Consider the following 17,709-nt stretch of genomic DNA (forward strand, 5'->3'; position numbering starts at 1 on the left):
ATTCCAGGTTTGGACAGTTTCTGAAAAAATCTTGTAACTCTCAGGTAACTCAGTGATAGAGCAATAGCCTAGTTCCTCATACATGAATGAAGAAGAAGGAAATCAAATAAATTCTAAAGAATGCTATAAGCCAACTCTATTTCTCCCCTCTATGGGATGGCAGGTGAACTTTAAAAAGAATTTTACCTTTTCTACCCTGTTAAGCATGTTCATATCACAGATGAATGCACATAAGGAAGAGGTAATTTTTACTCAGGCAATGACGTTAGTACCCACACTAGACATGTCCAACGTATGACTGATGAATGAAACTGTGCTACACATACATTTGATCAAATTTTCTCCTATTTTGTTTAACAGTTATTGCTAAAAAGCAATAACAGAGGGAAAATTCAATCTCCTCATAAGATTTTTTTTATGATGAGAAGTATTTATGATACTATAATTCAGGTTAGTTCCATAAAAATATTGTGAGGGCCATGTGATCTGTACACCCTATGTAGGTGAAACTTCATTAGTAGATGTTTTCATATTCTTTTGATTTTTGATTGAAGAATGCCACTGGGAAATATACTACCTTTCTTGTATCACAAAACTGAATCGGGACAAGAAGATCTTGAAAATATACTGAAGTGAATTTGGAAACTTTAACTAAGATTATGGAAACCAAATAACTTTTGTCTCTTTCAAAGCTTGACTCTCAAGAGTCTGGGATACAAGGAACCCATCCTCTAAAATCCATATCTCTTGGAGGCAAACATGAAACACAGACAAGAACTGTCATATGAGGGTCTTCCCTAAACCTTGAGGATGGTTCACAGTGTCCTCAGGAACAATGACAACACAATTCCTTTACTCTTGCAGGCATCCTATGGGCCCTTTAAGGACCTCAATTACTATCTCCACTGGGTCTGTGCAGGCCTCACACATAGCTCAAGCAATCAAAGGCCTAAGGAGGCATGTTTTCTAAGCCATCCCTAAGTAAAAGAGGCTTCAGGTAGGTGTAATAGCCATGCAGGTTGCTCCATAGTTGGGAATCATGGAATTGATCATGATCATTAATTGGTCTCAGTAATTAGCAAAGCAGTCAGAAGATGGAGAGAGGGCTATGTGCAGCCAGCAGGGAAAGGTGACTAGTGAGATTCCAGCAAGGACAGTTTCTACATAAAGGGCAATTTAGTTTGTATAAGGACACCAACCTAAACAGAGTACCATTCCCACCTCTCCCATCTCTCCCCTGGGACAGTGAGTTCACCTTTGATAAGCTCCTTATGCACAGAGAGCTGGATGCTGTCAGGCTCAAGAAATAAAGTAGGTTTCCACACCTTGGGAAACGCTGCATTTCAACTAGTAATAAAATCAAGGAATATTTAAGAACCCCCCCCCCAAAAAAAAAATCTTATAAGCTGTGGAAAACCCGAGACTACTTGACTTCCTTTTGTTCTGCTAAGGAAAATGAATGATAAAAACTTGCATTGCTCTTGGCAGATAATTCTTCTGGGCTCTGCTTTAATGGAATATATTGTTTGTCTAGAATAATCCAGGATCATCATTGCTATTATAAATATGTGGCATGAGTGAGGGCTGCCATCTTCTTAGAGATAGCTTTATATCCTAGCCCTGATCCAGGTTTGGCTATAGGAACTCTTCCTCTGAATATTCATTCATTCATTTATTCATTTTGAATTGCTGGGGCTTAAGCCCAGGCCCTAGCACAAGCTAGGCAAGTGAGTTATATCCCCAACCCCTCTCTGAACTTTAAACTTGAGAACAGAGCATGGTGGTGCTAGGAGGTTCTGAGGTTGCCAGTGGCTATGTTCTCCTCCACATGGAAGAATCTGGTTTGCAGTAGAAGTAAGTGTGAAGCCTACATGCACCCAAAAGCAAACAAAAGCAAAAAAAAAAAAAAAAAGGTGGCATTCTCATCCCTGATTCATGCTGTTTAAAAGCAGAGATAAATCCTGATTCTTCCTGCTAGTCCCTTCTGGGCGTGGACTAGTTCAAACTAAGTTTCTGTTATTTGTAACCAAAAATCCTGGATAATGCATTTATCTCAAAGGGTGATCACCTGACTAAAATTTACTCCTTTGGAAAGAGACTTACAGGAAAGAATTTTTGCTATTTGGACATAGTACTATATTACAAAGGAATTCTAACTATCTTCACTTGATTTGCATGAACTGGCAATTTTTAAGACAGGGTTGTGAATTCTAAGCTAACTATAGATAGAACTAGGATTATCATCAAGGGCTAGTAGGAATCTACTTTGTGACTCAGGGTATGTTTTTGTGGGATGTACTGGGATAAAAAGGGAACCCAGTCTCTTTGTGTACACAATGGATGGCTTTCTATCCACCACATGTTTGCCTCCATTCTTATTTGCCACAGAGAACATGAAGTTTAAGATAGGAAATGAAAACAAGATGCAACAGGTCCAGGCCCATGGGCATAAATTAGGGTGGGGTGGACAGGATGTATGATAAGGAAAATTAAGGTAAAAGAATATAAATAGAAAAATAAATAAGGTAAAAGAAGTAATATAAGAGTTAAAGTCTAAAAGAAACAAAGGTGAAAGGGAAAGGGAATAAACGAAGGATATATAAGAAAATAAACAGGCACAGTGGTGCATGCCTGTAATCCCAACAGCCCAGGAGGCTGACACAGGAAGATCAAGAGTTCAAAGCCAGCCTGAACAAAATCAAGGCTGTAAGCAACTCAATGAGATACGGTTTCTAAATAAAATACAAAACGGGGCTGGGGATGTGGCTCAATTGTTGAGTGTTCTTGAGTTCAATCCCTGGTACACCCACACCCACACATCTAACAACTATGTAAGAAGTTATACTGAAAGAATTTTACATGTCATATGCAACTGTACAAATGCCAGGTGTGGGAACTGGGAGGCTGAGAGCTGTAGGTTTTCTGTAGGAGGTTTTTAGGTGCCTCCATATTCACTTAGAAAATTCTTAGAGCATCCTTCTCCCCAAGGTATGTCCTCAACAGTCAGAGGACAAACCAGGAATGCTTAGGAAGCCAGACTGCACCTCACAATGTGTAATTTCAGGTAGGTCACCTCATCTCAGGCTTCCAACTCTTTCAACAGAGACAGTTATACCTCAGACAGCACCAGAGAGGGTCAGTTAGGTTTATATATGTGAAAATGTACTCTTTATTCCTAAATAATAAAACTACAGGAATGCTTTTTAGAGAAGGATGTTCTAATAATTCCTTTGTGTTATTAACCATTTTTTCAAATGATCTTAAGATGTGGAAATCATTTAAATGGTTTTTTCTAAGCACAAAGACTAAGGTTCAATTAGAAGCAGTTCATTCCTTCTACTGAGTGTTTTAATTAACTCATTCTTTTTGTGCAATAGAACAAGAGAGGCAATATTTCTGATCATAATATCTAAGAAATATCTGTAAAATCTGTACCAACATCCCAAGAGAACAATAGCCAAAATACTTTCAGGCTGGAAAGAAAAACTTTAAAAGCCTAAGTGACAACACAGAACCCACTGTTAGCTAACAGCTCTGGAATCACACCTTTGGCACACAAAGCTAGTGATGTGTTCACTTTTCCATTGTTCCTGAAAAGGTGCCTGTGTTTTGAGTCATATCTTCTTTGTGGCCATAATTTTTTCCTCCTTATAAGCATTTTATTATGCACTATAAGTTCTATGTGCTATATACATTTATAATTAACACATTGAGAATTTCGATAAGAATAATGATCAATCACAAAAAAAAATCTTGAATTTTTACTTTTGTTCCAATTTAAAAGTTAGGTCAAATCTAGGTTGAGCTTTCCAGCTAACCTAACCCCATTATCCTCCTCAAAGTTATCATCTTTTGACTACAGCAGCTGGTCAGATTCCATGATGTTGCTTAATCTGATCTGATCCCTCAACTGGTAGCTTGGCCAAATGATAGGCATGTTAGGTTCTCCACAGAGTTCTGGAATTGAGTATGAGTACTTGAAGTCATGACTGGGGGCCATGTAGAATCCCAGGAATACGACTTCTTTATACCCTGTCTGGCTTCTACCAGGAGAATGCATCCTTCACATATGCTCGGGTATACCCTCAGGGATGGCTGGGTGAGGGCAGATCTGCTTCATTATCTGGCTGACACACCCCAGAAAAAACTTTGATCAATACTACATTTGATTGACCTTGGCCACAGAGTAGGTTCCAGAGCAGTCAGATGGGACAAGGAAGAAGTCACAATGAGGGTGTCAGTGGTATGCAAGAAAGAGTGTGAAAAAATCTGAATATAGACAAATCCCCAGAGCGAAAGCTACAGCCATCACGTTGGTTTTCAGAGCCAACAGTTGCATTTCAGAGCTCCTGCCTTGGGAGTCCTTCATATATATATCAAGTCTTGGTCCTATAAAGATTAACATTTCCTTCAGTGCCTCCTATAAGCTATGAACTAGAATTCAGTTCAGTTCCTTCAGGATCCTTGCCATGGTAAATATACTGTTCCAACTGGTCAGAGCATGTTCAATCATATGATAGCTCTTTGTCCACAAATACGCTGATATTTTGAACACAACACACTGGGTAAGTCTTGGCTCTAGATGAGTCTTGGAAACTTTTCTTTTTTTCCTTTAGCCTGGTGCTTTTGAGTGAATAAGAAAACAAAAGGAAATGTGTACTAATTCCAGGCTGCCTAGTCAAGGGGTTCTTATCAAATCCAGAAAATCAACTGAAAGTAAGCCATGCCTAACAAGCACAGGATTTGGGGGTAATATCAGAGTCACCAAGGCTAGATCTCAAGCTCAAAGCACCACTCAAATGCAAGACTTTTAGAAACTTGGAAAATACAGATCTTAAAAATAAGGGGACCTAAATAAACAAGTAAAAGAAAGTAGATCACAGAGGCTATAGTCAATTCCTATTACATGGGTTAGGTTACCCATCACCAAGAGAATCAAACAGTATGAGTGTAAGCAGGTGCTTGTAAATAGGAAAACTTCAACATTCTTTGGTTAAGGACTCTTAGGGCTTTTTGGTAGTTATTATAAACCCGAATGTTCCCAAAACAAGTTCTACTTTTTCCTAGATACAGAATAGTCAAACAAATCTACTAATCTTTGGCACAGAGTTAAAGAAGTTTCCTCCAAATGCAGTGTGCGTAGAGTACAATCACCTCCTTACCTACCAGGGGTCCAACAAGAGAGATCCTATCCTGACCTTGACCCTTTTGCCCTCCTCACAGTTTCACTTATATGTAAAGCAAGGCTATGTGTTGCTGATAGGGCTATCATTACCCCATTGATCTAAATGTCCACCTTTAGTTCAACCAATATCCATATTGTTAAGCTTCATTTGTGCATGTATTCAATTACTAGACTATTCCTGAGCACCTACTTGGCATAATTAAGTAGAGAGAGAGAGAGAGAGAGAGAGAGAGAGAGAATGAGTAGTGCTATATGTATACCAACAGCAGTGACATAGGGCACAGATAAATAAATCTTACCTTCAAAAGAGAGAAGAGGTTTTTATAGTGGTTGAATCTGAAGTCTATAAAAAGAACTCTCCCAGAAGAATGGAAAAATAGCCCTTTGGATATAGTTTTCCCAGTCTGAAAGAGCCATCAATGAAACTATGAAAATCACTACCTTTCAGACATTCTGATCTTCTTGGACTGACAAGGCAACCATAGCAAAATGATACCTTGAAGACAGTCCATAGTTGTCCAACCAAGGGGTTGGTGTGAGGCTCCTAACTGATCCTCCTGGGAAATTTGGAGTGAGAGGAACCATTTGATTTACCAAGATCTTTTTCAAAAATAATAGCTTTAGCTGAGCTTGATCCCTGCTTTTTATCAAGTGGCTAGATACATAAGGAGTTTACAGTACCAGACTATATAAGTGCTGTTTGTTTGAAGATGTCCTATAAAGGATGGTATTAGAACCAAGAGGAGAATAAGAAAAGAAGACTTTTTAGTTTCCTTACTTTGCCAATTCCAAAAGACATACTAACTCATTTTTATTGAAAACATATTCAGAGACAAAAAGGTGTTGGAGTTGGGGATAGAGTGGGCACTGTGACTGTTGTAGTTTATCTGGGGCCATTAGAGCTAATTGCCTTGTGCGCCTGAGACTGCCTATACCTTCCACATGAGGAGGCAACAATCAAATAGGCAGAAAAATCCATAGCTGGAGAATATGGAATTAAGGGAAGGACAAAGTAAGAAGCTGTTCTTTGTCACAAGAATGCCAGTAATCTTACAAGATTCCCAAATGGGAACGAATTCTAGGGGAAAAAGATGGGCAAGGTTATTTGGGAACTAGATGTAGCAAAACAACATAGGAAAGATGAACAAAGTCTGAAAGATGAGTACAGGGACAAAGCCAGTGTGGGGTGAGTTGGGGAGAGGTGGGAAAGGAATAGAGATGGTGAGGTTTTAAATGTTTTTCCTAAGAGTGAAAGGAAGATAAGTTATAAGGCAGCATCAAGAGGCAAGTCCAAGGCCAAATTTAGTTTTGGTTTTTCCCCTAAGAACTGAGGGGGAGCATTTTTCTCCAAGAACCAGAGACAGGCAGGGAGAAGCTGAGAGAAGAAACAAAGGAACAGGTTGATCTGGAACAGGATTGGTTTGAGAGTATAGGAAAATGGAATAACATTCACCAAGAGAAGGGAATCTTGCCCCCACAAAATAGAAGTTGAAAAAATAATATCTGTGAACATAGTTGCATTTTGTGATGAAGGGAAGGGAAAATCAAAAATTCATCTAAATTTGGCTTTGTTTTGTTTCAGTTAAAGGCATACAAGGTTGAAGACATGGATGGAAAGGATGAATTAATTGCTATATAGGGTAAGAGAGAGGAATGTAGGGATGAGTCAAAGGATCTCTAAGCACTGTTGCCAGCCCACAAAACTACCAATGGCTGTGCTGCTCTGGAACATCCCCAAGCTATGCAGAAAATGACCCTGGTAATGATGCCACTTCATTAAATCCCACCAGGTAAAATAAGTCTCAGGGCCTCTCTTCAAGGAGCTAGCAGATAGGAGTCAGATGTACAGAGCTGGGGTAGTTAGTGATGGTAGAATTCTAGCTGCTAAGTTCTACTGAGAAACAGGAAGGGCATGCATGTTGGGTGTGTTGGCTAGAAATAGGGAGCTCCATGACGCACTGAACGGTTAGCGAACCATCTCCTCCAATCCCTGTGAATGGCTCGAACTTTGAATGGCTCATCTCCAATCCCTGAAGTGGTGCTTGCTCCTCCTCATCCTGTGTTAAGCCCATAAAAATCAACACCCTGTTCATGTTCTCTTCTCTCTTCTCTTCTCTTCTCTTCTCTCTCTCTCTCTCTCTCTCTCTCCTCCCTTCTCTTCTGTGACTGGCCGCTATGGTCCTGCTAATAAAATCTCGGACAGGTAAACAGTTGTTTTGGCTTGTTGAGTTTACAGAGCTTTTCCATAGTCCTTTATATGGACCACTGGAACTCTTGAGGAACGTTGCCTACTTTTGTTCTCCCCAAGGGCTTGGAAAACTTCTCTGTTTAGAATCAGGGTTGGAAATGTGGTTCTGGAGTAGCCAGAGACTATCAGTTGTGATCAATGCCACCATCCCCATAACTAACACTTACATTTTATAAGTACTTTGCATATGTTGAATTATTTAACCATATTTTACAGTGAAAGTAACTGAATATCAGGAAGGTTAAATAAATCATCCAAGGTCACAAAAAGATGAAATTGGATGGATTCAGGATCTGTGCTCTTAATTGGGTAGGAACTTCTTCCACAGAAGTTGTTGCCCACACCTCCAGCTTCTACTACAGCCCAACATGAGTGTGAGGCAAGTCAGAGGCCTTTATTTGTCTTTGTACCTCTTAGGGTCCAGTGGGTCAGTGTATCAGAGGGCAAGGAATAAAGTCCCACATCAACAGCTTTAGTTCACTACACAGCCAACTGCAGAGTCAAAGAGAAATGTATGGCGAACTAATGGTGATTCCATTTTCTTTGTGACTCTGGGTTGGAATTTGGCTTAAATCCCAAAAGTGCTGGAAGTCAGGGAGCAGTGTGAAAATGCTGACAGTGCTATGATATTATTTTTTCCCCCTGGGAAAATGAACTCCTGCTCAGAGAGCCATGAGTAGGCCTCACAGACCCTGCTGGGAGCTATATTTAGAGGTTCTTTCATGGCTGTGTGGTTGAATCCACTAACCTCAACCCAGGACAGGTGTGAGCTATAGGTGAGTCAGAATTCAAATAACCAAGGGGACTAAGGTCCTCTGGGTACTTGTGGCAGGAATTACCTTGTGTGTCTATTAAGAGAATGAATTTTGGGATCAGCCCTAGTCAGCATTCATTTAGCAACCAGAGCCAAGCTGGCCAGAACCAGTCAACCAAATGGGACCTCTGGCTACCTACAGTGGGCCAGGTTGCAGCTACCTCTCCTAGGTCCTTAGTTTGTTTGGTTTGAGACCTTGACCTGGAACATGGGAAGGAATCTAGAGCTGAGGGACAGATGCAATGCTAGGGCAGAAAGAATCAATCATTCTCATGTGTTCCTCTTTCAATTTCTTCTTCCCAGTAATAGCCAATATCAGTTAATAGTAAACATGTTACTGAATGTTTCCTACATGCATGGTACTGTTCTAAGCATTTAACATGCATTACTCTTACTTGATACTTACAAAATATATACTTGGAAGGGACTATTATCTTTCTGCTTTTACAAACGGAGAAATCCAGGCTTTCGAGGTAGTCTAACTAAGATCACATACCTGGTAAGCCAGATTCTAATACAGGCCTCACCCCAAACTTCGTGTTTTTCACTATAATATTACACTTTATCACATCCCTCAAGGGCCCTGAAGCTAATATTTCTTTTCTGAGCCAATATTTATCTCCAGCTCTGTGCCTCTCTGAACAGTGTCACCCCCTTTCCTGAGGCATTCCTTCTTGTACTGGTCAAAGAGCACCAGGTCACATATATCTAGACCCCTCTTCTTGTGGAACCTACCTCCTTCGTGTGAAAGAAGGGGAAAGTGTTTCTACCTTCAAAAATGTGGGTTCAGAGAAGCCTGCTTTCCATAAGGAAGACGATGAAAGGGAGTAGGTAATCCAGGCAGATGAGAAGTGCTGGGGGAGCCCAGTAGAGCAATGGAATCTCAACAAAATATTGTGGGAAGGGAGGGGCCTGATGGGATCAGATAAAGAGGGTGGGAATTAGATGAGAGGAGGATAAAATCTGGGGTAAAAGTTCATAAGATACAGGGAGTATACTTGGGAGCTTATCGAGGTAGACTTAAAAGACAAAGCTAAAAGTTGAGGCTGGGTTGGAAAAAGTCCAAAGTCCAAGGAAGCTAAGGGGCTTGAGCTTTGTCTTTCAGAATAAGGGTGAGTGCTGATCAGGGTCACAGGATGAAAGGGAAATTTTTAAAAGGAGATTTTAAAATTCCATTGTAGTATTTAGGGTAGAAAACAGAGAACATACTGTGATAAAACTGTCTATGACACATCTAAAATTTTGTAGGTTTTTTTTTTTGTTTTTTTAAAATGCCCCTTAAAATTATATAGTAGAAGAAAAATATCTGTTTTGCTATGAGCCATCCTGGGCGTTCAGAAGTCTCCTGGCTTAGAGCTTTTCTAAGCAAACTTCCAACTGTGCACAGGAGCCACAGCTCATGCCCTTGAAGTTAGAACAGACAGGGCCATCTTCCATTGCATCATGTGCAGAATTAGTTCCTCCACAGGCAGAACTCCTGCGTAAGGTACAGAGTTACAGCATCTGCCCAGCGACTGGGACATGGATCCCACAAACCCAGGCACACCATGGGCGGAAAGACCTCTCAGTTAAAAGATTCCTTAAATTGGAAACAAAGAAATGAACACTAAGTAATGGGAAGAGTGTTTCTTACTTATTCTGCCAATAAGATTTTTTAAATCTAAAGATGATGTAAACCTTTGTCAAAATATCTAGTCATCTCAGCATAGCTCTCTGATGGATGTGATGTTCCCTTCCCTAGCTAATCAAGGATGAGCACAAATGGAATTTCTACTGAGTTCTAAACAATAATTTCCTACATATTTGGTGGCAAAAGAGATGATGAAAGTAAGAACAGGGTTCAAGACCAAGCTGCACCACCGACAGCAAGACACTAACAACCATGGAATTCTTAGGCTTCTCCTGGGTTTTGCTAAATGATAGGGTTGTGCTAGTTGATTCCTACAAGCAGTTCATCTTCATAATTGTGCTCAGCTGCCTCAGTTTTCCCAGCACAACTTTTCATAGACCACATCACAGCTAGCATAATTTTCTTAAAATGCAAATTGGACCCCACAGGGAGTCCCATGGCGCTTTCTTGTTACAAGTCCCCCATCATTCAAACCACCATCACCCTCCACCCTTACTGTAGCCTTCACTATCCTGTATGACCCGGCATCCACCTGCCTCTACCCTCTATCACAGAGCTCAGCCACACTGGCTTTCTCTCAGTCTTGAATCTTGTCTGACTCCCTCTTGCCGTAGGACCTTTACACATAACCATCTGCTTTGCCTGGAATGTTTTCTCCAGTCCCATTTTTCACCTGGCTCACTCCTACTGCTCTTTCAGGTTTCAGTGAAGTGTTATTTTCTCAAAGAGAGCTCCCTGATCCTCCTTCTCAATCACCAATAGCTTTCCTAAGCCTATGTTGCTCCTTTTACTGCACTTATCTGTAATCTGAGGGTTATTTCCTGGGACTGTGTAACCTCCATCTCCTACATCAGGTGGAAGGTCTATAGATGATGGGATCTTGCTTACCACTATACACCCGGCATCAGGAACTCATTATTTCCTGAAGGAGTGTTGCACAGAGCACACAAAAAAGCCAATCAGCCACGTGTTTGGGATTTGAGCAGCAGAGACTTGTCTGTCCCTTCCAAGCCGGACACTTCCTGACCCTCCTGTCCTTATGCAGTTACAAAGTCAAATCTCTTATCTGTCAGCTGTTCTTGCCCTTCCAGCCTAAAATTCCTCAATATGAAAATAAAGGCATACATATCTTAGCCATTTAAAGTCAGCCACAAGAAGAGAGCACCTCAGTTCTATAGGTATAAGCAACTCCAGCCCCCATTTTTCATTCATTCCTCACTCACAACACACACAAACACTCAACCCCTAAAGGTAGTGCATGGACAACTTGTAACTCAAACCCTGGGCTTCAGACTTTGGAGCTTTCAAAAGACAACTCCCCTAGAGCCTCCCTCCGGAAATGCAGAAGCTCATTCTGCTGGCAGATGTACCCTCCGCTCCTGATAACATCCAAGCTGAGAAGGAGTTAAATGACTTCCAAATTGAGAGCATTTTAAAAGGCAGCAGATTTCTGTGTGTCCACAAACCAAAAAAGCAGTAGACATATTTTTCTGGTCATGGTGTTTGGGAACTCTGACTGTGTAAGAGTCAAAGTTAAAATTAAAATAACTAACTTTCCTCACTTCATTCTTTCCTTTCTCTACAGAGGCTCATTCACCAGAATGTCAGGGAAGAAACAAAGACAGCTGACTGTTTCTGCCCTGGTGTCTATAATTAGATTCTCATGAAGAACTTGGCCACAACAGGGCTCTGCTGGACAAATACCTCCCCCTAACACACACACACACACACACATACACAAACACACACACACACACAATCCAAACACCCCAAAGTGTCTCTCCTCGCACTCATCTTCACAGAGACCCAGACAAAGCGGCCACTTACCCTCTTCAGCCACGAGAAATGCTTGTAAACATCAATGTCCCCATCCATGCTGGGCACCCATGTCAGCAGTTAGAGTCCTGGGTTGAAAAAGCCCTTTTTCTGGCTGGAGATCAAGTCCTCTCCTCTTCCTTGCCTCTGCCCCCTCCCACTCAGGAACGCCAAGCTGTGTTCAAGTTTCCCCACTTCCCTGGCCTGTGTCCTTCAGCCTTTCCCTAAACAGCTTTAGATACATAACAACTGAGACCAGACCGTGCTGCTCCAGGGTCCTCCCCCACCGCCCCCACAGTCAGGCGTGTACACACACACACACTCACATACAGAGATACTGGGGCTGGGATTCGGAGCCCTGTGGAGCAAACATCACGAACAGGTAGGGGAAAAAGAAAGACTTGGGTAGGGTTGTAAACACACACACACACACACACACACACACACACACGCCTGTGTGGGCGCAGGAACATTCTCTTCAGTGATAATACCAGAGCCTGCCAGAGAGAAACAGTCCTGAAGAAAATTCCTTGTCTGGCTTCTCCCTTCTGGAGTGGCTGGAACTCATTACCGAGAGCCCCCGATTTCCTGTCTCTGCTTCACTCTGCATTTACCCACGGGCTCCCAGCTGCTCTCAGTTTATTTGGGACTGGGGAGATGACTAAAAATAAGTGCTGCCTTGGAGGAGCTTGCTGGTTCCCACACACAGTCTGACCCCCGCCCCAAAGCCCACGCCTACCCTTTTACAGGCGGACCAGGGGCTGTGCCCTGAGGAAAAGCTGTTTCCAAAAAGAACAGATTCAGAACCAGCCCCAGTTCTGGTGCTGGGCCTGCAGTGTGCCAGGCTCTGGGCAGGGAGTTTTCTGTCCTTGGCGCTGCTGCCACTGTTCACCAGAGACAACTGCTGCAAACTGGAGACCTTTGCCACTCACTCTCTCTGGGGACTATGGCTCTGGGCTGTCAGCCACCACACAAGGTTTCTGGAGGCCACATTCCAAATCAGGAGGTATGGCTTCTGTGAAGTCCCAGACTGCCTCCCTGGCTGTCCCCCATACTTTAGGACCTGCTTTACAAACTAGGAAGGTGGCAAGGGTGAGACCACTTCATGTGTGTTTCCATGAGAACTGGGATCAGCTCTGGGTAGGCAGGAACCTTGGAGAAGCTAGAGTGTGCTTTCCTATGGGCCAGTCACATGCTAGCTAACCAGGGTGGACTACTCAGAACTCCCAAGATGCCACCCCTACCTCCTACTCACTCCAGCTCCTTTGAGAGCTCCCCCTAAAAACAGTTTTTCTCCCTTGCCCAGCCCTTAATGTGTGGCCTTTGGCTAAGACCGATTATGAAAGTGATCTTTGATGTGGGTACATTGGGAACAGCAGTTACATGCAAGGGCTCTGCACTCTGCTGACATAAATGACTTGCAGGCTCAATTCTTGTGACTGTAGGGGGCCTTCCCATGCCTTTGGGGGCCACCAGGGGGTTCTCAGGAAGTTCCAACCTAAAGAGAAGCCCCAATTGGGTATCAGCAGGCCCCGTAGCATGGCATCAATGTTTACCAAAGCCCTGAAGCATGGGCCTTAGTGAACAAAAACAAGGTCTGGTTGCACAGCTTAGGCAGGCAATCTAGCCTAGAGAACACAGAGGTGCAGGGAGGACAGCTCTAGCCAGAAACCAGCATGGGGGAGGAATACATTCCTGGAGACACACCCAGATTAGAAGCCAGAAGGAAAAGCAGGCTGTACTGCCCTGCTCTGAGCTCTAGACCCCTTTTTGGGCTCCTGGCCCAGTTCCAGAGCATGGTCCAGACTGTGACAGGATGTACTAATGAAGAACATCTTTAAGAGTACAGGGGCAGGGTTGGGGGAGGTGTCTTTATATTTTCTTTTTACTGTCTAGAAGCCTGGGAAAGTCAAATGAAGAAATTCATTAGGTCAACACACATTTGCCCAGCACCCAAGGCAAATGATACTGATTTTCTGCCCTAGATAAATAAAGAATTCATCACATGGTATGTAATAAAGGTGAAACTGGGGCTCCAGGGAGGAGGCTAGGGAGCTGATTTGGGAGCTGAAAAGGGTGGAGCAGAGTGGCTCACTCTCCTTGGAAGAGTTCAATGCCCTTCTACAAGTTATAGTACAGGAGAGGAGGAGACAGGTGACAAAGTGGCAGCATGGCTACTTCTCATCAGCCTTGCTAACCTCCTTGCTGAGGTGGCTCAGATGCAGCCCTCCAGGAAGCTTCCCCTTCTCCTGCTCTGTCCTGAACACCTATTCTCTAGTTCAATGAACCATAGTTGACAGCTGACAAGCCTCTCTCTACTACACCAGACCAGAGGAAGTATGTCTGATTTCTGACTCACTTTTCTCATTTCCCTGCCTCCCACAATCCCTGGTACACAGCAGAAACTTAAGCCTTCTCTGAATGAAAGAGTGAGGCTCAAATGGTAAGAGATGCAAAGGAAGACAAAAAATTGACTTGGAGAAAATAGACTTTAAGGTCTGTCTCCTCAGTGTAATGATGCTTGACTCAGGAAAAGGCAGGGCCAATTTCATCTTTAGCGCATTTCACACCTCTATGAACTAATACAGGGGGCAGTCAGTCGAGGGTTGTGGGGCAGAAGTTCGGAAGGAGAAAGGTTAAAGAAAAGAGGGAGGAAGGGAAGGAGAAATCCAAACAGACTGAGCTAAATTCTTAACATATTTTCATGTAGCCTCAAGTAAGGATTCTTATCTCGTTTTTTTTTTTTTTTTTTAACACCAAAGTATATTTTACTTACATTATCATTTAATTCAAAAACCCACAAAGTAACACTCCAAAAGATCTAGGAGCAGGGCACTTCTATGTGGCTGGCAGGAGGGAAAGGGGTGGGAATGAGTGAGATGCAGCAAATGCAGGAGTTTTAGGCACCTGCTTACTGATCGCCGGTGCTGGGCCCACTCAGGGCTCCCACTTACACCTGTCCAGAAAGGTGAACCATGACTACGACATGCTCACCCAAAAGGCTGTCCTGGCCAGGGGTCCACGGTGGGCCACAGATGGGCTTCAGGGTATCAAATATAAGAAAATACAAAGTACTATTAATATGTATAAATCTCTATTCTCTGAAACAAAGTTTTCATGAGGTTATAAAAATGGTCTGTGACCTCTATCAGTTTGGAAACCTGGGTTTTTAAGTCTAAGCAGTTACTCCCAAAGGTTTAGGCTGCCACTATTATTGGGTGGGAGTGGAGGGATTGGGAATCCTGCTTCCAGTATACTGTTCTTAGGAGGTAGAATCTCAGAGACCACAAAGGCTACAAAAATTGGGGTCATCACCACACTGACCTTCAGAGCCCTCAGGGCTTCCCATAAACATTCCACTCACCTGCAACTTATGACTGTCTGAAACATGAGGCAACCAGCTGTGGGTAAAGGACAGGCGAATATGGGACTGAGAGATCTGCAAGCTTAGCTGAGGCCAGAGTGGTCAGGTTTGGACAGGGGAACATACTACAGCTTGCCCCCACCTTCATCTTGGGGGTCTAGATTACAGACCCCAGCAAGTGGCTGAGAGGGGCCCCTGATGTCTTCCTCCTGCCAATTACCAGGAGTCAGCAGCATCTCATGGGGAAGAATTGTAGACTGAGAGGAGTTTGTGGGCCACATGCCATTCTGTTGACCCATCACCTGCATCCTGGGTTCAGCTCACCCCTGAGCCTTGGCCTCTTAGCTATGGGGATAACTGCCAGGACACCCCTTGTTACTAGGATACAGGCTGTGTCCTTCAGCAGATATGCTGCATAGTGGCCTGCCATTCCTGAGAAGAGAGCAAGGAGAAGAAAGAACTCAGCTGAGAAAGTCCTGAACATGAAGTTGCATCCTGGCCACCATCAGTGCACAAGCATGGAGAACACACCTCCAAAATGGGTCAGTAAAAGGACCAGATGATAAATATTTTAGGCTTGGTGGGCCATATAATTTCTTTCATACTAGACTTTACTACTTGTAGAGTGAAAGTGACTTCAGTCAATATATAGACAAATGAATGTGGCTGTGTTCCAGCAAAACTTTATTTATATACACTAAAATTCAAATTTTATATTATTTTCACACTATAGAATATTCTTGTGAGTTTTTTTCAATCATTGAAAAATGTGAAAAACATTCTTAGCTGGTGGGGTGTAATAAGCAGGCAGTGGAGCAAATGTAACCCATAGTTTACTAACTCTGGGTTAGAAAAACCTTCCACATCTATAATTAATTGAGAGGGCTGAAAGGGGCTCTAGCAAAAATGCAGCTTCTGATCCAGTAGGTTGGGAATGGAGTTTGAAATTGTGCATTTCTAATAAGCTGGTCCCAGAGAGGTTCAGACAGTTGACGCAGGATTATACCTGGAGTAGCAAGAGGTTAGATAACAACTTTCAGAAGTTCCTTGAAATGTTGGGCAGTAGACGCATGAATTCCAGTGAGCCTGCCCACCTGCGCACTAGTGGGTCCTAAAGGAGAAGGCACTCTGTGGTGTGGCTCTGACAGCCCTTCTTTCTGGGTGGAGGGTGAGTGGGTGTCTACATGCTCAGACCTCAAGTTATGCTAACCTGGCAACATCACCCACCATGTCCCTTGGGCCTGAAACAGGAAATTTAGCAGGGAAGGATTTATTTGCTCTTTCCCCAGTGTTTGCACATTCTTGGTCATTTATAAACATTGGTTTTTGAGGACTGAAACAGTCTCTTTTGGTCAGGTCTGAAAGGATCCAGATTGGCAGAATTTAGTAGAATGCAATTTACTTGGGGAAAGGGAATAAAAATCTAGGAAAAGTAAAACTGCTAATTTGCAGCAGTGGAAAGGCCCCCCCTTGTGGGGTGCTGTGCCAGTAAAAATGCATTGAAAATCCTTGAGGGCACAGGAAGCTTCTCTAAGGGCAGGCTAGCAGACATGTGAGCCAGGAAATACTTCCTGGAATGTGGACAGCTAACCTACTAGCACCCCAGCAAAAGGCACTTGAGTCAAGGAGTTCAGGGAGGCTTTCTTGCCATCAACAATGGAAGGTCAAGTCTATGCTCCCAGGACTCTTAGCCTCCCTGTCTCTTCCTCACAGTTCCTCCACAATGGAGGCCTCTCCTGCCTACTCTTTGCCCACTGATTTCTTTTCCAGATGACTGAGGTACACTGTCAAGCAGTTTCAATAAGAGGTGCTTATATCATCTTTCTAATCTAAAGATGATATATATATATATATATTGTATTCCTGTATTGTATTCCTATTCCTTGGGATTTAGACTTCCCAGTATTTGTCCCCGACTCCCACCTAGTGGCCTCTTCAAGTACTGCTCAAGGACAAAGAACCACCAGCAGCAGCAAGGCACCCTGCCTAGGACAGGAGTCCCTTGGGACTAAGCACAGGAAAGCAAGTGCCAGTGCTCACTTAACTCTATACCTGTCATAGGGGCAGGTAAGAAACAAACACTAGCAATTGGCTCACACAGGGTGTGCTTTTTTCCCCTTGAAAAATAAACACCAAATCTCCCCTTCTCTCTTCTAAGATCCAGGGGGAAATTTTTCCCACAAAACTCCTGTCTGTAACTTTTCCAAATTAAAAATTTCAACACAAATATATCCAGACCTGTCTTTGTTCTCTGCCCTTACTGAAGAATGGGGATGCAGAAGTGAATCACATAGGAAGAGAAACTCAGGCTTGCATTTTATGATCCATAAAATATATTTTTCTCCCCATCACTTTTACAACTCCTCTGTCTTTTCAATATGGTAAACAGATTTGCCTCTTTGGCCAGAATGAAAGATCACCAGCTGAATCTGGCAGGAATGCATGGGCTTTGTTTAAGGAGTTGGGAACTGAAGAAGCTGCCATCTGTGACAAGGTGATGGGGAGCTGATGAGTATGTGTAGGGGCTGTGGGAGGTGGCTGTGCCCTCTCCTGGGCCTGGATCTTTCTTTGTTCCTTGATAAATTAGTTGAAAAGATAACTGAGGTTGTTGCTTGCCCTGACTGTTGGGGTGTCAGAGGTGAGCACATATCCT

General features: G+C 43.0%; 1 protein-coding gene across 10 annotated transcripts in view; it reads right to left on the minus strand.

Moving 5' to 3' along the window:
* The window catches only part of Ppfibp2 (PPFIA binding protein 2), a 157,805-nt gene that overhangs the window by 76,311 nt on the left and 63,785 nt on the right, over positions 1 to 17,709 (minus strand). The window contains exon 1 of one of the 10 annotated variants that reach the window (XM_058576923.1): positions 11,705 to 12,327. The exons of the other annotated variants lie outside the window; for them this stretch is intronic. Coding sequence (XP_058432906.1) covers positions 11,705 to 11,752 — 48 coding nt within the window. The 5' untranslated portion in view covers positions 11,753 to 12,327. Of the gene's footprint in view, positions 1 to 11,704; positions 12,328 to 17,709 lie in introns of those variants that run through there. 10 annotated transcript variants of the gene reach the window in all.

The sequence above is a fragment of the Marmota monax genome, unplaced genomic scaffold, assembly GCF_021218885.2.
Source record: "Marmota monax isolate L192 unplaced genomic scaffold, Marmota_monax_Labrador192_F-V1.1 WCK01_AAM20220418_F8-fsc00061, whole genome shotgun sequence".
Taxonomy (NCBI): domain Eukaryota; kingdom Metazoa; phylum Chordata; class Mammalia; order Rodentia; family Sciuridae; genus Marmota; species Marmota monax.